This window comes from Salvelinus namaycush, chromosome 3 (assembly GCF_016432855.1).
Source record: "Salvelinus namaycush isolate Seneca chromosome 3, SaNama_1.0, whole genome shotgun sequence".
Classification (NCBI taxonomy): domain Eukaryota; kingdom Metazoa; phylum Chordata; class Actinopteri; order Salmoniformes; family Salmonidae; genus Salvelinus; species Salvelinus namaycush.
The window spans coordinates 26,406,653-26,428,948 of NC_052309.1; the positions used below are offsets into that span (position 1 = coordinate 26,406,653).

Here is a 22,296-nt window from a genome sequence, read left to right on the forward strand (position 1 = left end):
GCAGTGGTGGGTAGTGTATGTGTGGCCGAATCTGAAATAACACACTATTCCCTTTATAGTGCTTACTTTATAGTATATATGGAATAGGGTGGTATTTCAGACACAGCCTGTGTGTTAGTGAGAGGTGATTTATATACTGTATACCTCTATCTTATCAGTAGGTTAATAACTGAGATGGTGTGTGAACTTTTGCATGTGCATAGTATGTGACTGTCTGTGCATGGTGTCGGTGAGTATGCAATCAGGTGAGTGCATTTGTATGTTAGTGGGTCTCGGTAAAGCAGTGAGTTTTTGTGACTGTGTCTGTCTGTGTGTCATATTTTGCCCCAAAACGTTGTGTAATATAGGTGTTGTATCTGAACTGGTGCGTGGAGGAAGCGTGTGTGTGAGGGGCATTTGTGACTTCATCCCTGCCCCCCCTCTGAGTCCCATGCTGGGCTAAATGCTGTTTTCCTCCCTCCCCCCTGGGTCCCTGACCAACTGGAGCGCATCAGAGCTCTGCCGCCTCCTGATCCCACCCATCTTACCCATCTCCCCCTCCCCTTTTCCTTTACCTCTTCTCTGCTACCTCTCTTCTCCTCTCCCTACCTTCCTCTCCCTCTTGTTTCATCATGCATCCAGATTCAGTTATTGTCTTATGCTTTGAATTTATAGTTCATTATAGTTCATGCAAAGGATCAAATATATTTTCCATTTCCTAACCCTGCCTCTAGCCATTCTCCAACTGAGAAACAAGCAATTCCCACATATTGAATCTCTAATGGTTTGATTAAGCGTAGTCTTAAACTGTTTACGAGACTACACATCACTGCAGTATGTCAGATAACTAACCACCTCTCTCTCTCTCTTCCTCTTCTTCCCCCCTCTTTATCTCTCGCCTCACAGCCCATCATCCCTCAGAGCCCCAGCAGCAGTGTGGCCACGCCCACCAGTACCCTGAGCACCCCGTCCAGGAGAGACAGCTGTGCCCTGCAGGACCTCTTCATCCCCCCGCCCCCTGATGAACCATACACCCCCAGGTACACACACAAGCTGCCTCACTATGACATACTGTATGCCTTACCTTAGGGATTACAGTGTAGTCACTGTTCATATGTTGTGAGTAAGCTAACTGCAGTGAAATATTGTACAATGGTTTACCTGTGTAATTACGATAGTCTGTGTACTTAGTCAGTTTGTTCCCTTTTGAGGGGTGATGTATGTGCCTTGTAGTATATGAGTTTGTTTAGGTTTACCTACGCAGTCGATGCTCCATAGGCAAACAGACTCTCTCCATGATCTGTGCTGCAGAGATGACAAGGGGAATCTACCAGGTGACGACGACCTCCAAGCTGAAGTCCCGGTAGCCAAGGGCTCTGAGTCCCCCAACTCCTTCCTGGACCAGGAGTGTCGCCGACGTTTTCCTCTGGTGGAGGAGGATGCCGTTCTCTACTGCTACGAGTACGATCAGAACCATGGACCTCCACTTGCACGCAGGGACAGCACCCCGACTTATGGTATGACCCAGTCCAAGCCTGCATATTTGTATGAGGGATGTCAGCCCCCTACATACTGTATGGTAAGATCAAGTTCAAGCCTGTGTGTTTGTATGAGGGATGTCAATCCCCCACATATGGTATGACCCAGTCCAAGGCTGTGTGTTTGGATGTGGGATGTCAATTCCCCACATATGGTATGACCCAGTCCAAGGCTGTGTGTTTGGATGTGGGATGTCAATCTCCCACATATGGCATGACCCAGTCCAAGGCTGTGTGTTTGGATGTGGGATGTCAATCTCCCACATATGGTATGACCCAGTCCAAGGCTGTGTGTTTGGATGTGGGATGTCAATCTCCCACATATGGCATGACCCAGTCCAAGGCTGTGTGTTTGGATGAAGGATGCCTGTGGTGCACTTGTTCCTATGCAATCCCTTCTGTGTTTGTAATGTTAGTGTTTGTGTCACTGTGGTGTTAATATAGGCTGTTTGTAGCTCTTTGATGTTCCTGGGTAGGTCTGTAATGGTGTATGTTATCTGTGCTGTGTGCTCCAGGCAGGCTTAGACCCATCTCCATGCCAGTGGAATATAACTGGGTGGGAGACTATGAAGACTCGTCCAAGCTGAAAAGAGAGAGCAGGAGAGGTGAGTGGGAGGCTGGGATGGAGAGAGGGGAGAGATAAAGATAGAGGGGAGACAGAAAGAGAGAGATAAAGCAGCAGAGGTGTGGGTGGATATCTCTCATAATTGGGCCAGGGACGGGTTTTCTACCTCCCCATCTCAGATGTCTTAGCCAAGGGACCAGGAGGCTGAGCAGCCATGTGAGGCAGGGCTCTGTGCATGATAGATATGATACTGAATTAGCTATCCTCCTCTTTATCTGTCCCTCTTTTCCGGTGTCTTCTTTCTGTGTATCTTAATTAGTCCTTTCTGCTCTCTCTCTTCCTCTCTCACCTCTTTCTCTCGGGTCTCTTTCTCTGCTTTTGGGTCTTGAAGGTACTGTATGTCGTTGCCTTGGCAACTGTAGCCAGGATCTTCCCAAGATTCGTGCCTTTCATTGGTTGCTGCCAAGCCCAGTGGCAAACAGAGTAGGAAGAGAGCGAATGGCCTTGTTTCAGTCTGAGAGGCAGACATTGTGATGTTGTGTTTATGATTCCTGAAGGGGGTGGTGGCAGTCAGTCTATGGTTCCTGTGGCTCTCCAGCATCAGTGAGGGTGCTATATTTATCTGTCTTTTTGGCAAGAGGCAGTATCTTTGACATATTGAATTTCTTCCTGAATGCAACATTTATTTATATTTTTGAGGGAAATACCCTGCAAATATCAAAATAATGACAGTCCTTTAGGAATAGCTATGTTGTTTCAGTGCAGTAATGGAGTTTGAGTGAAGTCTAGATGTTTGTCTGAATGACAAGGCAGAGTAAAGCCTAAGAGCCCTAAAGTCGAATGCCTGGACACACCACAGGATTACACAAAACATCAATTACACTTCCCAATGACATGACTCACAAAACTAGCCCATAAGTCAGATGGAGGACATTTGTCAATGGGCCTTGCTCCAGTCTTAAGGCCCTAAGGCTCACAAGTCACACAACTGTCCACTTTCATCCAAGCAATCATTACACAATCTCTAGAATTGGATTTTGACTTGGCTTGTTTTTCCACTGTTGTTTAAGTTGGCATTAAAATCTCTTAAGGATCGGACCCTTCAGCTCAATTTCCGCCCAAAATGACCATACTCAGGACCTTTAGCAGGGATATGCATATTATTGATACTATTTGACAGGAAACACTTTGAAGTTTGTGGAGATGTGAAATTAATGTAGGAGAATATAACACATTAGATCTGGTAAAAGACAAAACAAACAAAAAAACATGCATTCTCTATTTTTATTTTTGTTGCATCATCTTTGAAATGCAAAAGAAAGGCCATACATCGACATAGGAAGCTGGGTGTAGTTTAGATGTTTCCCACAAGAGGGCAGCAGTGTGTGTGCAAAGTTTCAGACTGATACATTCAAGAATGAGAGATCTACATAATATTTTGTATCAAGTCTCCCAGGTGTCCCGAGTATACCCAAATGTACCCAAGTGGCCAAATTGGGAACATATAAAAATGCTATGGTAATAAAATATGTAAGTTTACACACTCCCAGGAATGTCATACATGATGGATCATTAGCTTCCATACATAAAAGGTACTAACCTTCACACCTCTAGATTGCCGGGCGGGGGTAGGGTGTGTAGTGAGACACAGCAGGGGGTCAGACTGGAGGATTCAGGTCCTACGTTTGAATGAGTGGGGGATGGAGGAGTCTCTAACACTATTGAGGATTTTTAAAAATCAGTTAGAACTCAAGTTTACCATTACTTATTTTATTTAACCTTTATTTTAGTAGGGGGTTAGCACTGTGTCAATACATCAAATACACCACACATACACTACCGGTCAAAAGCTTTGCCTTGATAACAGCTTTGCACACTCTTGGCATTCTCTCAACCAGCTTCATGCGGTAGTCACCTGGAATACATTTCAATTAACAGGTGTGCCTTCTTAAAAGTTCATTTGTGGAATTTCCTTCCTTCTTAATGTGTTTGAGCCAATCAGTTGTGTTGTGACAAGGTGGGGGGGGGGGGGGGGGGGGGGGTAAACAGAAGACAGCCCTATTTGGTAAAATACCATATGGCAAGAACAGCTCAAATAAGCTAAGAGAAATGACAGTCTATCATTACTTTAAGATATGAAGGTCAGTCAATACGGAACATTTCAAGAGCTTTGAAAGTTTCTTCAAGTGCAGTCGCAAAAACCATCAAGCGCTATGATGAAACTGGCTCTCATGAGGACCGCCACAGGAATGGAAGACCCAGAGTTACCTCTGCTGCAGAGGATAAGTTCATTAGAGTTACCAGCCTCAGAAATTGCAGCCAAAATAAATGCTTCACAGAGTTCAAGTAACAGACACATCTCAACATCAACTGTTCAGAGGAGACTGCGTGAATCAGGCCTTCATGGTCGAATTGCTGCAAAAAAAACACTACTAAAGGACACCAATAAGAAGAGACTTGCTTGGGCCAAGAAACACGAGCAATGGACATTAGACCGGTGGAAATTTGTCATTTGGTCTGGAGTCCAAATTGTAGATTTTTGGTTCCAACTGCCGTGTCTTTGTGAGATGCGGTGTTGGTGAATGGATGATCTCCGCATGTGCATTTCCCACCGTAAAGCATTGATGAGGAGGTGTTATGGTGTGGGGTTGCTTTGCTGGTGACACTGTCTGTGATTTATTTCGAATTCAAGGCACACTTAACCAGCATGGCTACCACAGCATTCTGCATCGATACGCCATCCCATCTGGGTTGGGCTTAGTGGGACTATCATTTGTTTTTCAACAGGACAATGACCCAACACACCTCCAAGCTGTGTAAGGGATATTTGACCAAGAAGGAGAGTGATGGAGTGCTGCATCAGATGACCTGGCCTCCACAATCCCCCTGACCTCAACCAAATTGAGATGGTTTGGGATGTGTTATGTGTTATTTCATAGTTGTGATGTCTTCACTGTTATTCTACAATGTAGAAAATAGTAAAAATAAAGAAAAACCCTTGAATGAGAAAGTGTTCTAAAAATGTTGACCGGTAGTGTATCTATATAGATATTACATAGAGTATGGGGAACACAATCACTATAATGAAATACGAGGACCAATAGCCTATAAGACGCTCAAAAACCACAGCATATCATAGCCAACATAACATACACAGACTATACTAATATATTGTATGCCTTAGGTCTATATATTTTATATACTGTACATATATAGAAATCAAAGACAAATATCTTAAATGAATATGCATCCATTTAAACAACTGGATTAGCACGAGAAGAAAAAAACGTATTTTACTTACAGATATAAAAGTAACGTTACCTTCTCCTTCCAATTTTTCTTGCTCGCAGGACTCCTCGTGTCACTCTCACGGTCAATTTCTGCAATAATATCATCCAAATGTGTTGTGGGATTTTCAATGGGGAATGAATCGTGTTGCGCGCAGCCATAGGACAATGGCCATTAGTCCTACAAAGGGACATCACATACTCATGTAAAGCCCAGCTCGTTGGCTATCTAGCTAGCTATGTTTCAAAATGATAGGTGGTCATTGGAGCAAGAGACAGTCAATCAAGTGAACACCACCTGTCTCATTGGTGCATAATGATGGATGTCCTTCATGGGCTAATTGACATGTTGTTTAGCCAATACATAATGTAAAATGATTAACAATTTTTGGGTTGCCTTCTAGAGTGTCTGAGGATTGCACAGAAATCCGACTTGACCGGGTGAAACAAGGTTTAGCAGGTTAGATTTCATAGATTGTTTTGTTGCAAGTTGAAAGAGCTGGAATTCATGCAAAACGCTGTATAAAACATGGATCGTGTTAGGATATAGAAATTGATTTTATCAAACAAAACTATGCTACATTTGGTCTCTGATACCCTCAGGATGACAAATCAGAGCAAGATTACTGAATGTAAGTACATTATATAACGTCAGAGGTGAATGTATCAAACCAGTTGCCTTGATGAAAGTGTTATGTTGTTCTGCACTATCCTCAAACAATAGCATGGTATTTTTTAGCTGTAATAGCTACTGTAAATTGTACACTGTGGTTAGATTAACAACATTTAAGCTTTCTGACCATATAAGACATGTCTATGCCACGGAAAGTTGGCTTTTGTTTACAATGCCATTCAAGTCAAATATTGAGCAGCAACTGTCCCGATTTCTGGGACATTGATCCGGTAGAGGTTTTAACTAAGTTACAGCGCAATTAATATTCAGTAGGTAGAAATGATGTACACATTGTAGGTCTATAGAATCAAATGGCATTAGACAAAGTGATAGAATTGCTGGCCTTTCCTGCTCCCATAGAAAACTCCCTGCTGCGATATGTGAGTCAGAGTGAGGACAAGGCCATGCCAGAGGAGTACCTGACAGGACGCAGCAGGAAGAAGAGTGACAAAAGCAGCCCTGCCCACTACGCCCTCCACCCAGCCCTCCAGATGGAGGTCTCCATGTCCATGTCCAGCTCTGACTCTGCCTCCCTCTACCATGTAAGTCCCATTGGTCCCAGACCCCTGAGACAACACTGACTTATACAGTTTGTTTGTTGTGATTATGGTAAGTTATTTTGAGAACTGATAACAGTGGAGACAGATCAATGTGTATTGCTATCTCTCAATTTCATGTGTGTTATTTTGTAGATGTTTGAACGATCCTCGCTGCTCTCAAGGTCTAGGAAGAAAAGTAAAGGTGAGTTATTCAAAACCTACAGTTCATACCCCATGTACAGTCTCAAGTATGCAGTACATACAGCTACTGGAGATACATAAATGTATGCTGACGCAGATCACCCAATACAGTCCCTTCACTGCTACCCCTCTCCTACTCTCTCCTCACTTCAGTAGGTGGCTCTCTGTCCTCCATCAGTAAGAGGCGTATCTCCTGTAAGGACCTGGGGCGTGGGGACTGTGAGGGCTGGCTGTGGAAGAAGAAGGATGCTAAAAGTTATTTCTCCCAGAAGTGGAAAAAGTACTGGTTCATCCTGAAAGATACCTGCCTGTACTGGTACATGAATGAGGAGGTGAGTGTGTGAGTGACACTGACACTGACAGACTTGCTGATTTGTAGTACCGTGGCTTCCTGTCCTGATTATCTGATCTAAAATGTGAACCATCCCTTTATATTTTTTGTATGTGTCAGAAAATGAATGGGTGTTAGAACAATATATGATATTGTGTTTTTTCCTCCCTCAGGATGAAAAGGCAGAGGGCTTTGTAAGTCTCCCTGAATTCAAGATTGATCGTGCATCTGAGTGCCGTAGGAAGTAGTGAGTACATGTATTTGTGTTTATTTACCGATTCATTCATATTTGAGTCTTGTGGTCTGTTTGTCTCTGTGAACCTCGACATGTGTTTGTTTGAATATGTCGAGAACGTGTGTGTGTGTGTGTGTGTGTCTTTAAATGCAATATATGTTTATGGGTGTCTTGTGTCTCTATGCACAGTACAGAATATGCAGTCTGTGTATGTGCCCCAGGATATTTACAGTATGGTGGAATCTGTCCTTAACATCATGTTTCTGTGTTCCAGTGCTTTCAAGGCCTGCCATCCAAAGATCAAGAGTTTCTACTTTGCAGCAGACAATGTGGATGACATGAATAGGTGAGAGTCACTGTCAGTGATGATTACTGTAGCTGACACAGAGCTGAGATATGAGAGGGGGAGACCGGAAGAGACAAGGAGGTGAGACAGACTGACAGAAACCTGGAAAGTGTAGGAAAATAGGGCTAGGCAGATGACCAGGTGAGCTGATGTGAGATGCAAAAACAACAGGGGATAACAGAATGGTATGTGGTGTGTGAGATCTGGAATGGTGTGTAGCTGTCACGTTTCATTAGTGTTGTTCCCTCACAGGTGGCTGAGTCGTTTGACCATGGCAGTGGCAGGTTACTCGGAGCAAGAGAGGATCCGACAGGACCAGGGTGAGAATACATGAATACACATTAATAAAGCTGGCAATAATAAAGGACAATAGCTGCTTTGTTTGCCCTACTTTAGAAAATCCCCCCACATTGTCTCTTTCTGATGGTGACGTGTCCTCTTTTCTGCTTCTTCCTTGTCATCATCACCAGACTACTGGAGTGAAAGTGACCATGAGGACATGGAGATGCCATCAACCATACCCAAACAGGACAGCCCTCCACCCCCCTACGACAGCTACCCCAGGCCCCCCTCGGCAAGTTAATCTCTCTTTAAAAAGTTAGACAACAACTCTGTGCGTAGTTTTACTATGTTATTTACATTATTGTTACAATGCCATTATATACCTCTCTAGCTGCGTCTCTTCCTTCTTTATCATTCTGGTATTTATATTAATAACCGTTACAATGCCATTACACCTCTCTGTCTGGTTCTCTTTAGGTGTCCCAGATGAGTCCATACCTGGAGCCCAAACACGGCCGCCTCTCCTCTGAAACCTTCCAGTCACACTCCTCTCATGAGGAGTTCCACCCCGAGCCACAGGAGGGCAGCGGGAGCGGCTCCCCTGGTCAGAAGTCTTCCAGCCAACGGCGTTCGTGGCAGGACTTGATTGAGGCTCCCCTGGGCAGCACGGGGCTCCACTACCTGCAGACCCTGCCCCTGGAGGAGGCCCTGCTGCGTTCCCCTGGAGGAGGTGGCCTTTCTGTGGAGTACCGCCGCCAGTCAACCCTCCCTGCTCAGCGCAGCCTGCTGCAGGAGCACTATGGCCCACTGCCCCTGCAACTCAGCCCCAGTGTCCCTGTAGAGGCTGGGGGGAAACCCCGTAGCTTCACCCTTCCCCGAGACAGTGGGCTCCATGCCATTCTCTCAGCCTCGGCCAGCGACTCTGACCACAGGGACCACCACCGCTACCAGCTGGCCAGAGACACAGGTGAGACATTACTGAGACATGACTGAGACACAGGACAAAGATGTGGCAGCCACGATGACACCATGAAATGGAGAGACATGACACTGTGAGGCAGAGAAGAAAGAGATTTGACAACAACCTCACTCTCACTCTCTCTGCCACATTCTAGGATATAACTTGATGGGTATAAATAGTTGAATATACTTAAATGGAAATGTTTACTTGTAGGGTTATAACCTAGTAACCAGTAGTGAGTGACGTTGCTAATTAAAGGCATTGTGCAGACACAGTCTGTGTCACAGACTTTGCTGATTGTCTGAGATTTAGACCAGCCCCATCCCCCATCCCTACAGACCTCCAGGACACTACTCTAAAGTGAAGTGAAATCTTAGTGTCCTAATTGACACTAATTCATCCTGGCAGCCCAACCCCCTCCTCGATGTCTTACAGGCACAGGCACACACACACGCACAATGAAAAACACATAGGGCGACCTTTCACACAAGCATAGTAGTAATCATAGGGTAGTCATATACCAGTATGTAAACGTAAGATGAGAATAAGATAAAGGGGATGGGCAGAGAGATAATATAAGGTAAGAAGAGAGAGAGAGAGACGCACCACTGTCTGATGATTGACCTGGATGACTTCATCGCCTGCGTGGATTTTCTTACAGTGGTCAGCCAGAGACTTATGGAGAGGAAGACACATCACACAGCTATAAAAACTGATTGGCCTGATGCTGTTCACTGTCATTAATGGGATTCACTGTGACACAGCCATGAGTGACACTTCTCCGTCTGTATCATAGGAAAATGATCTACATGCCAAATGGCTTCATAGCCCTGACTGAGCATGTTGAAGATATCCTCACTCCCTCTGTAGTTCCAGTGATGACATGCAGGCCGTCATATGTCGATTTGATGTACATGCCCTATAGAGAGACAGAGAGAGGTAGCTTACAGCCATATCCTGACAAGTTCACACATCCATATACAGTACATAACAAACACAGAAATTAATTCAGTTTAAAAGATACATATAACACCTCCATAAATCCATATCGTAAATATTAAATCGGACGCTGTCATGTGTAGAGGCAAGCAGACAAATGTACTTAAATGTTCAAGCCTGCCCTAAGATAACAAATAGACACACATACACACACACAAATGCATGCGTGTTTGTGTTTTTTTGGGGGGGGGGGGTGAGGAAGAATCCTTTCAGCCCATGTTAATGTTGAATTTTGAAGAGGACAAAGAAACATGCCTAAGGGGACTTTTTATCTGTCCTAATTTCTCTACTGCTCTCTCTGTAGACTATATCTAACACAAAACATGCAGCAAACACTGCATGATACACTTCAAGAGGCACAGATTTACAACTGACCCCCGAATCACACAGCACGTCTCACAAATGCACAACATAGTATGACAACCACCAGACACAAAACCTTTGTGTCTGTTTGAGTCCACAAAGCTTGCCAGATAACTTAACATAAGATAAGAGCTATGTGACAATAGCACCATAAGAGGGCAGTATACAGTGCATCCGGGAAAGTATTCAGACCTCTTCACTTTTTCCACATTGTTACGTTACAGCCTTATTCTAAAATGTATTTAATAATTTTTTTCTCATCAATCTACACACAATACCCCATAACGACGAAGCAAAAACTGAAATACTACATTTACATAAGTATTCAGATCCTTTACTCAGTACTTTGTTGAAGCACCTTTGGCAGCGATTACAGCCTCGAGTCTTCTTGGGTATGACGCTACAAGCTTGGTACACCTGTCTTTTGGGAGTTTCTCCCATTCTTCTCTGCAGATCCTCTCAAGCTCTGTCAGATTGGATGGGGAGTGTTGCTGCACAGCTATTTTCAGGTCTCTCCAGAGATGGTGGCTCCAGAGTTCCTCTGTGGAGATGGGAGAACCTTCCAGAAGGACAACCATCTCTGCAGCACTCCACCAATCGGGCCATTAAGGTAGAGTGGCCAGACGGAAGCCACTCCTTTTATTTTTTTATTTATCCTTTATTTAACTAGGCAAGTCAGTTATGAACAAATTCTTATTTACAATGACGGCCTACCAAAAGCCAAAATGCCTCCTGCGGGGACCGGTGCTGGGATTAAAAATATTTTAAAAAAATATATATATATATAGGACAAAACACACATCACGACAAGAGACAACACTACATAAAGAGAGACCTAAGAGGAAAAACATAGCATGGCAGCAACACATGACAACACAGCATGGTAGCAACACAACATGACAACAACATGGTAGCAACACAACATGGCAGCAGCACAAAACATGGTACAAACATTATTGGGCACAAACAACAGCACAAAGGGCAAGAAGGTAGAGACAACAATACATCACGCAAAGCAGCACAACTGTCAGTAAGAGTGTCCATGATTGAGTCTTTGAATGAAGAGATTGAGATAAAACTGTCCAGTTTGAGTGTTTGTTGCAGCTCGTTCCAGTCGCTAGCTGCAGCGAACTGAAAGGACGAGCGACCCAGGGATGTGTGTGCTTTGGGGACCTTTAACAGAATGTGACTGGCAGAACGAGCGTTGTATGTGGAGGATGAGGGCTGTATGTGGAGTGAGGCCTAAGAGGGTTTTATAAATAAGCATCAACCAGTGGGTCTTGCGACGGGTATACAGAGATGACCAGTTTACAGAAGAGTGATGTGTCCTATAAGGAGCATTGGTGGCAAATCTGATGGCTGAATGGTAAAGAACGTCCAGCCGCTCGAGAGCACCCTTACCTGCCGATCTATAAATTCCTTCTCCGTAATCTAGCATGGGTAGGATGGTCATCTCAGTCAGGGTTAGTTTGGCAGCTGGGGTGAAAGAGGAGCGATTACAATAGAGGAAACCAAGTCTAGATGTAACTTTAGCCTGCAGCTTTGATATGTGCTGAGAGAAGGATAGTGTACCATCTAGCCATACTCCCAAGTACTTGTATGAGGTGACTACCTCAAGCTCTAAACCCTCAGAGGTAGTAATCACACCTGTGGGGAGAGGGGCATTCTTCTTCTTCTTCCTTTGTTTCGGAGGTGTTCAGCACAAGGTTAGGGGCAGAGAAAACTTGTTGAACACTAAGAAAGCTTTGTTGTAAAGCGTTTAACACAACATCCGTTGAGGGGCAGAGCTGAGTATAAGACTGTATCATCTGCATATAAATGAATGAGAGAGCTTCCTACTGCCTGAGCTATGTTGTTGATGTAAATTGAGAAGAGCGTGGGGCCTAGGATCAAGCCTTGGGGTACACCCTTGGTGACAGGCAGTGTCTGAGACAGCAGATGTTCTGACTTTATACACTGCACTCTTTGAGAGAGGTAGTTAGCAAACCAGGCCAAAGACCCCTCAGAGACACCAATACTCCTTAGCCGGCACACAAGAATGGAATGGTCTACTGCAGTGGTTCCCAACCTTTTTATAGTCCTGTACCTCTTCAAACATTCAATCTCCAGCTGCATACCCCCTCTAGCACCAGGGTCAGCGCACTCTCAAATTTAGTTTTTTGCCATCATTGTAAGCCTGCCACACACACACACACACACACACACACACACACACACACACACACACACACACACACACACACACACACACACACACACACACACACACACACACACACACTATACGATGCATTTATTAAACATAAGAATGAGTGTGAGTTTGTCACAACCTGGCTTGTGGGAAGTGACAAAGAGCTCTTATAGGACCAGGGCACAAATACTAATATAATAATAATCAATAATTATGCTCTCTATTTAGCCATCTTGTATATAAAGCCTTATTTGTTCATCAAAAATTATGAATAACTCACCACCGGTTAATGAGAAGGATGTGCTTGAAAGGATGCACATAACTCTGCAATGTTGGGTTGTATTGGAGAGAGTCTCAGTCTTAAATCATTTTCCACACACAGTCTGTGCCTGTATCTAGTGAGGGCCGAGAATCCACTCTCACATAGGTACGTGGTTGAAAAGGGCTTGATCAGTGTCTTAACAGCGCGATTTGCCAAGGCAAGAAACTCTGAGCGCAGCCCTATCCAGAAATCTGGCAGTGGCTTCTGATTTAAATTAAAATTTCACAGAACCGCTTGTTGCAATTTCGATGAGGCTGTCTTGTTCAGATATCGGTAAATGGACTGGAGACAGGGCATGAAAGGGATAACGAATCCAGTTGTTTGTGTCGTCTGTTTCGGGAAAGTACCTGCGTTATTGCGCAACCAGCTCACTCAGGTGCTTCGCTATATCACATTTGACATTGTCCGTAAGCTTAAGTTAATTTGCACACAAAAAAAATCATACAATGAGGGAAATACCTGTGTGTTGTCCTTGTTAATGCAGACAGAAAAGAGCTCCGACTTCTTAATCATAGCCTCAATTTTGTCCCGCACATTGAATATAGTTTCGGAGAGTCCCTGTAATCCTAGATTCAGATCATTCAGGCGAGAAAAAACATCACCCAGATAGGCCAGTTGTGTGAGAAACTCGTCATCATGCAAGTGGTCAGACAAGTGAATATTAGGGTCAGTAAAGAAAACTTTAAGCTCGTCTCTCAATTTAAAAAAACGTGTCAATACTTTGCCCCTTGATAACCAGCACACTTCTGTATGTTGTAAAAGCGTTATGGTCGCTGCCCATATCATTGCATAATGCAGAAAATACACGAGAGTTTTTAGGGGCCTTGCATTAACAAAGTTAACCATTTTCACTATCGTGTCCAAAACATCTTTCAAGCTGTCGGGCATTCCCTTGGCAGCAAGAGCCTCTCGGTGGATGCTGCAGTGTACCTAAGCGGTGTCGAGAGCAACTGCTTGCACGCGTGTTACCACTCCACTATGTCTCCATGTCATGGCTTTTGCGCCATCTGTACAGATACCAACACATCTTGACCACCAAAGTCCAATTGATGTCACAAAGCTGTCCACTCCTTTAAAAATATCCTCTCATGTTGTCCTGGTTTCTAGTGGTTTGCAGAAGAGGATGTCTTCCTTAATTGACCCCCCATAAACGTAACGGACATATACCAGAAGCTGTGCCAGGCCTGCCACGTCTGTTGACTCATCCAGCTGTAATGCATATAATTCACTGGCTTGTATGCGAAGCAGTAATTGTTCCAAAACATCTCCTGCCATGTCACTGATGCGTCGTGAAACAGTGTTGTTTGATGAAGGCATTGTCTGTATAGTTTTTGACCTTTTCCTCCAGAATTGTCCCAGCCATATCTGCGGCAGCAGGAAGAATTAAATCCTCCACAATAGTATGGGTCTTGCCTGTCCTAGCCACACGGTAGCTCACCATATAAGACACTTCTAGCCTTCTTATAAATGGTATCTGTTGCTTTTATACATGTCTTACTACTCAAAAGTCATCTTTATTCTCGCTCAAAAAACTCCCATGGCTTATTTTTCAAATTGTCATGTTTCTATTCTAAATGTCTGCGCAAGAGTGAAGGTTTCCCGCGAGAGAGTAACGGTTAATGTTAATTATTAGACTAGGCTACCTGTATTTGACATTATGTTATTTCGCTGAACACTAGATGGTTTCATTTTATTTTTGGCAGTGAAACGAGGCTACTTAGGTGAGATAAAAACCTCACCCAAAAGAATAGCCTCATTGGAAAATATAAATGTACTGTTTGAAAATGTGAAGATTTTTATTTATTTTTATAAATAATAATAATAACTTTTTATGTGAATCAAATTTTTATTTGGCGTACCCCCGATGGCATTGCTCGTACCCCTGGGGGTTTGGGAATACCTGGTCTACCGTATCAAAAGCTTTGGCCAAGTCGATAAAAATAACAGCACAACATTGCTTAGAATCAAGGGCAATGGTGACATCATTGAGGACTTTAACATTGCGGTGACACATCCATAACCTGAGTGGAAACCAGATTGCATACCAGAGAGAATAATATAGACATCAAGAAAGCCAGTCAGTTGATTATTGACAAGTGTTTCCAACACTTTTGATAAACAGGGCAAAATAGAAATAGGCCTGTAACAATTAGGATCAGCTTGATCTCCCCTTTAAATAAAGGACGAACCGTGGCTGCCTTCCAAGCAATGGGAATCTCCCCAGAGAGAAGAGACAGGTTAAAAAGGTCAGAGATAGACTTGGCGATTATAGGGCCAGCAACCTTAAAGAAGAAAGGGTCTAAACCATCTGACCCAGATGTTTTTCGGGGGTCAAGTTTAACTTCTTATGGGCAGGTGGGATGGTAGCGTCAAATATTTAGCTTTCATAAGATCACAAGTGTAATACATCAAAATAAAGCTTAACTTCTTGTTAATCCAGCCGCAGTGTCAGATTTCAAAAAGGCTTTACGGCGAAAGCAAACCATGCGATTATCTGAGGACAGCGCCTCGCATACAAACACATGAAAAACATATTTCAACAAGGCAGGTGCGACACGAAAGTCCGAAATAAAATGCCGATATAAAATGCCGAATAATAGCGATATAAAAAATGTCATGCCTTTGATGATCTTCTTCTGTTGGCACTCCAAAAGGTCCCAGTTACATCACAAATGGTCCTTTTGTTCGATAATGTCCTTCTTTATATCCATAAAAACTCAGTTTTGCTGGCGCGCTTCAGTCAACAATCCACCCTGTTTCCCTCCATCAAAATGCATACAAAATTAAACCCAAACGTTACTTATAAACTTTTCCAAACAAGTCAAACAACGTTTATAATCAAACCTTAGGTACCCTAATACGCAAATAAACGATAAAATTTAAGACGGAGAATCGTTATTGTCTTTTCCCGGAGAAAAATACCAAAGAACGCGCTCTCTTCCACGCGCTTGGAACGCGCTTGGAAACACTACAGCCAAAATGGGAGCCACCTAGAAAAACTACAATTTCTGGCCAATTTTTCCAAAAACCAGCCTGAAACTCTTTCTAAAGACTGTTGACATCTAGTGGAAGCCCTAGGAACTGCAATATGGGAGGTTTGCCTCATTAACCTTTCACGAGTATCAACCCCGTATCCGGGATCACCCCCCACCCCCCCCACACTGATTAGCATCGCTAGCATAGCTTCACAAGTAAATAGTAGCATCTAAATATCATTAAATCACAAGTCCAAGACACCAGATGAAAGATACAGATCTTGTGAATAAACCCATCATTTCTGTTTTTTAAAATGTTTTACAGGGAAGACACAATATGTAAATCTATTAGCTAACCACGTTAGCAAAATACACCATCTTTCTTTGTCCACCATTTTCTCTCTCCACCACTAGCTATCACCAATTCGGCTAAACTAAGATATTGATAGCAACAAACCAAGAAAAAAACTCATCAGATGACAGTCTGATAACATATTTATGGTATAGGATAGGTGTTGTTAGAAAAAAGTGCATATTTCAGGTAGAAATCACAGTTTACAATTGCACCGACCATCACAAATCGACTAGAATTACTAGATAGAGCAACGTGTATGACCAATTTACTCATCATAAAACATTTCATAAAAATAGACAAAGCATAGCAATGGAAAGACACAGTTCTTGTGATTTCAGACCATATTTCAGATTTTCTAAGCGTTTTTCAGCGAAAACACAATAAATCGATAAGTTAGCATACCACATGTACAAACGTTAGTAGAGCATGAATTCAAGGCAAAGGGAGCTATAACGTTATCATCGCCAAAATATATTAATTTTTTCACTAACCTTCTCAGAATTCTTCCGATGACACTCCTGTAACATCATTTTACAACATACATATACAGTTTGTTCGAAAAGGTGCATATTTAGCCATACAAAACCGTGGTTACACAATAAAAATACTAGGAAATCAAGCCTCAATATGTCTGACGTCATCTATCAGAGTGATCTAGTTTAATTGAAAGCTAATCATATACTTGACTAAAAAATACAGGGTTGACAGGAATCGAAAGACAAATTAGTTCTTAATGCAACCGCTGACTTACATTTTTAAAATTATCCTTACTTTTCAATACAGGGTTCGCCAAGTGACGCGATAACAAACAAAATGGCGAAATATGCGTTTAAAATATTTCGACAGAACAACGATTTATCATATTAAATATTGCTTACTTTGAGCTGTTCTTCCATCAGATTCTTGGGCAATGTATTCTTTCTTGGGTTTAATCTTCTTTTGGTCGAAAGATGTCCTTTGTCCGTCTAAATGCCCGCTAACGTTCGACCGGGACCCCGAAATGTGCCCGGTGCTTCACATAGAAATGCATCAAAATCGCACTAAACGGATATAAATTGCTATAAAACGGTTTAAATTAACTACCTTATGATGTTTCTAAGTCCTATATCGAATTAAATTACAGACGGATACATTTTACGTTGATAACCGAGCCTTTGAAAATGGCATCCGGAGGTGTCTTCCTGCGTAAAGGCGAGCGTCGAAAGGGGGGCTACCCTCACTCCTTGGTCCTTTATAACCTCTGAGAGCTACGCAGAAGGCCCATTCCACTTCTCATTGGTTACTGACATCCAGGGGAAGGCGGGTGCAGTTCGTGTCGTTCCATAGGATATACACAGACTTTTAAAACTGATCTGAAATCAGAGCTTCGCTCTCAGACCTTTCACTGTCTGTCATGGATTTCGCTGTAGAAAGAGTTCTGGGTCACCCACAGACATCATTCCAACTTTGTATGAAACTAGAAAGTGTTTTCTATCCAATAGAATTAATAATATGCATATTGTACGAGCAAGAATTGAGTACTAGGCAGTTTAATTTGGAGACGACAAAATGCTAATTCGGAACAGCACCCCCTGTAGTCGCAAGAAGTTAAAAATGACAGCCATTGTAAACAGTTGTAGGCTGATTTTTTTTGGGGGGGGTGGTTTGTCCTCGGGTTTTCGCCTGCCATATCAGTTCTGTTATACTCACAGACATTATTTTAACAGTTTTAGAAACTTTAGAGTGTTTTCTATCCACATCTACCAATGATATGCATATCCTAGCTTCTGGGCCTGAGTAACAGGCAGTTTACTTTGGGCACGCTTTTCATCCGGACATCAAAATACTGCCCCCCTACCCAAGAGAGGTTAACTTCTACTTCATCACAATCCCGGATCCGGGAGCACCCCCATCAGTAAAAAAGCTGACTAGCATAGCCTAGCATAGCGTCACAAGTAAATACTAGCATCTAAATATCATTAAATCACAAGTCCAAGACACCAGATGAAAGATACACATCTTGTGAATCCAGCCATCATTTCTGATTTTTTAAATGTTTTACAGGGAAGACACAATATGTAAATCTATTAGCTAACCACGATAGCAAAAGACACAACTTTTTTTTCCACCATTTTTTTCCTGCATAGGTAGCTATCACAATTTCGACCAAATAAAGATATAAATAGCCACTAACCAAGAAACAACTTAATCAGATGACAGTCTGATAACATATTTATTGTATAGCATATGTTTTGTTAGAAAAATGTGCATATTTCAGGTATAAATCATAGTTTACCATTGCAGCCACCATCACAACTCTCACCAAAGCAACTAGAATAATTACAGAGACCATCGTGTATTACCTAAATACTCATCATAAAACATTTCTGAAAAATACACAGCGTACAGCAAATGAAAGACAAAGATCTTGTGAATCCAGCCAATATTTCAGATTTTTTAAGTGTTTTACAACGAAAACACAATATAGCATTATATTAGCTTACTACAATAGCCAACCACACAACAGTATTGATTCAGGCCAACAATAGCGATAACGAATAAACCAGCAAAAGATATTAATTTTTTCACTAACCTCAAACTTCTTCAGATGACAGTCCTATAACATCATATTACACAATACATATAGAGTTTGTTCGAAAATTTGCATATTTAGCGGCACAAATCGTGGTTATACAATGAGAAAAGTAGCCAAGCTGCCAACAATATGTCGGGAGAAATCTTGGGAGAGGCACCTAGTCTAATCAGTAACTAATCCTAAACTTGACTAAAAAATACAGGTTGGACAGCAAATGAAAGATACATTAGTTCTTAATGCAATCGCTGTGTTAGATTTTTAAAATTAACGTTACTACGACATACAGCGTGCGTTAAAGCGAGACCGCACCGAGATTAATGGCGGAATATGAGTTTAACATTTTTCAACAGAACAACGAATTAACATCATAAATAGTTCTTACTATTTGATGAGCTTCCATCAGAATCTTGGGCAAGTTGTCCTTTTTCCAAAATAATCGTTGCTCGGTTGTAGATTGTCGTCTTCAACGTTCGAATTAGCAGTAAACATTAGCCATGTGGCAAAGACGTGCCCTACTCACTAAAACGCAGCACTAATAAATATCCGAAAATCACAATATACTGATATAAACTGATATAACTCGGTTTAATATAACAACATTATGATGTCTTTAACACCTATATCGAATAAAAACAGAGCCGGATATATCTAAGGGCTATAACGGGAGCTTTCTAGAACGACAGCCAGAGGTCCTTTCTGTGTCCTGGCGAAGAGAACAAAGGAGGGACCCCACGTTCCCAGCCCATTTATAAGCTCTCAGATCTGCCTAGCAACACCATTTCAATTCTCACTATTCGCTGACATCCAGGGGAAGGCGTATGCAGTGCATCTCAACCAATAGAAGACAGGCAGATTTATAAACGGATCTCAGAACAGCCGGCAGATTTCAGCATTCTCACATCCTCATAGGAAAATTTCTCCAGTTCTGTTTTACTCACAGATATAATTCAAACGGTTTTAGAAACTAGAGAGTGTTTTCTATCCAATAGTAATAATAATATGCATATTGTACGAGCAAGAATTGAGTACGAGGCAGTTTAATTTGGGAACGAAATTATTACAAAGTGCCAACAGCACCCCCTATTGAGAAAAGGTTAAGCTCCTTTAGCACCTCGGACTCAGTGACTGCCTGCAGGGAGAAACTTTGTCGTGGAGTAGGGAAAAAAGATGGAGGAGCATCGGGGCTAGTTGTATTAGAAGGGGTGGGAGATGAGGAAATGTAAAAGGCACATGACAGCACGCTTGAAGATAGCCATAATGAAACCAAGATTGAACTCTTTAGCCTGAATGCCAAGCGTCATGTCTGGAGGAAAAAAGGCACCGCTCATCACCTGGCCAATACAATCCCTACGGTGAAGCATGGTGGTGGCAGCATCATGCTGTCGGGAAGTCTTTCAGCGGCAGGGAATAGGATACTAGTCAAGATCGAGGGAAAGATGAACGGAGCAAAGTACAGAGAGATCCTTGATGAAAACCTGCTCCAGAGCACTTAGGACTTCAGACTGGGGCGAAGTTTCACCTTCCAACAGGACAATGAGCCTTAGTACACAGCCAAGACAACGCAGTGGCTTCGGAACAAGTCTCAGAATGTCCATGAGTGGGCCAGCCAGAGCCCGGACTTGAACCCGATTTAACATCTCTGGAGAGACCTGAAAATAGTGAAAATTGTGCAGCGACGATCCCCATCCAATCTTACAGAGCCTGAGAGTCTCTGCAGAGAATGGGAGAAACTCCCCAAATACAGGTGTGTCAAGCTTGTAGCATCAAACCCAAGAAGATTTGAAGCTGTAATCGCTGCCAAAGGTTCTTCAACAAAGTACTGAGTAAAGGTTCTGAATACTTGTGTAAATGTGATATTTCAGTTTTTTATTTGTAATAAATTTGCAAACATTTCAAAAAAACTGTTTTTGCTTTGTAATTACGGGGTATTGTGTGTATTTTGATGAGGGGAAAAAACAATTTAATCAATTTTAGAATAAACCTGTAACGTATCAAAATGTGGAAAAAGTGAAGGGGTCTGAATACTTTCCAAATGCACTGTATGTAAAGGATAGCATGGGAAATTCCACAGTAGCAGCCTACTGTGTGTGTGTTGCCTGCCCTTGAGGAAGTGCAATGCTGTGCTGAGATCTAGATTCACATGTATGTTGTTGTTGTTGTTGTTTATGTGGTGCAAAATAAAACAGCAGATGAATGACACGTATGGTGAATATGCTTGTCCTCAGGCTGTGAGCGAGAGGGACGTCCTCAGGCTGACTCTTTGGGGGACCTGTACCGGGCCCTGGAGAGGGCCAACCTGTCCTCCATAGGCGATCACCGGCCCTCCTCCCGTCTGGAGTACAAACGCTCCTTCGTCCGCCGCGTCAATGACCCACTGCTCAGTGAAAAGCTCCACCGTCTCCGCATCCTACAGAGTGCTCTGAAGGTATGACAGGACCTATAGAATATAGTGTATGTACAGTGTGTGTACTGTGTTTGTAGTGTATACAGTGTATTACCTCTTAAATCGTACTCTTCTCTCCTCCCGACAGAATGTCCCTCTTCAGGACTCTGAACCATCGTTGGGTTTTTTAGGATAGCCTATGTGGAACAGACCATGGACACAGCAGCGCCATTACAGTCACCCCATACATCCTGCCAAGGGACGTGCCCTTACTGCCCTACCCCAGACATCCCCTCATCCCTGGAAGACAACCATAAGAACCAGTGTTACACCCCTCCTCTCTTTCTCTCTCTCTTTCTCTCTCTCTCACACACTCACTCAATCTCACTCTCTCTGCATGCCCACATCTGCTTCTAATGACCTACCTCATGCAAAATAGTTTGTTCAGTGAGCAAAATAACCATAACATATTAAATAGATGGGATGACTAATTATCCAAGTTTGCATCATAAAATGCGTGCAATGCATGTTCACACTATTTACTTAAACTCTGGTTCAATAATAGTCTTCTTCTCATTGACATTGTTAATCCTTTGACGCGTACAATCACATATTTTTGTGATCATTGTTGAGTGTTCCCTGCAGCGTGCAATCTCAAATACGTGATTGGAACAGTAGTAACGTATGATGCAACAAACGCGTCTAAACACAATTGTTGTCTGAACAGCATCTAAATATTTTTGTTGTACTAATAGAAAATAAAGGTCTTAAACTTTATTCCTCAATGTTATATTTTATTGTAAAAGATAAATGCAAACTTCATCACACGGAACACATCCACGGAACACAGAACACATCCACAGCCAAACTCATTCCATAAACCAGTCTAAATAATAGCTTGCGCTGACAAAAAATAAAACTGAAGTTAGCGACCTAACAGCTAGACTAGTTTACAATGTACCACATCTCTGGTGAACACGAGACTAACGTAATGTTGTTTAGAAAAGAAATGCTTGTCAGCTATGCTAACAGCAGCTCAATTCTTTATGATGGCAGCCATGTTGGTTTACGTTTGACAAGCGAAAACTCTCTAATCCCAGAATGCTATTCACTATAAAACGCAAATAAACAAAATCAAAGATTGCTGCGCTTATTGCCTGAAAAATATTAACTTCTTACGGCTGAGATCCCGTTAA

General features: G+C 42.5%; 1 protein-coding gene across 1 annotated transcript in view; it reads left to right on the forward strand.

The window, feature by feature from the left end:
- The window catches only part of LOC120045140 (connector enhancer of kinase suppressor of ras 2-like), a 62,671-nt gene extending 40,799 nt beyond the window's left edge, over window positions 1-21,872 (forward strand). Inside the window, exons 10-22 of the mRNA XM_038990053.1 lie at window positions 886-1,019; window positions 1,291-1,496; window positions 2,033-2,122; window positions 6,403-6,584; window positions 6,735-6,783; window positions 6,939-7,114; window positions 7,287-7,360; window positions 7,623-7,694; window positions 7,947-8,014; window positions 8,165-8,268; window positions 8,454-8,943; window positions 20,943-21,142; window positions 21,249-21,872. Coding sequence (XP_038845981.1) covers window positions 886-1,019; window positions 1,291-1,496; window positions 2,033-2,122; window positions 6,403-6,584; window positions 6,735-6,783; window positions 6,939-7,114; window positions 7,287-7,360; window positions 7,623-7,694; window positions 7,947-8,014; window positions 8,165-8,268; window positions 8,454-8,943; window positions 20,943-21,142; window positions 21,249-21,296 — 1,893 coding nt within the window. The 3' untranslated portion in view covers window positions 21,297-21,872. The remainder of the gene's footprint in view (window positions 1-885; window positions 1,020-1,290; window positions 1,497-2,032; window positions 2,123-6,402; window positions 6,585-6,734; window positions 6,784-6,938; window positions 7,115-7,286; window positions 7,361-7,622; window positions 7,695-7,946; window positions 8,015-8,164; window positions 8,269-8,453; window positions 8,944-20,942; window positions 21,143-21,248) is intronic.
- The last annotated feature ends 424 nt before the right edge of the window (window positions 21,873-22,296 follow it).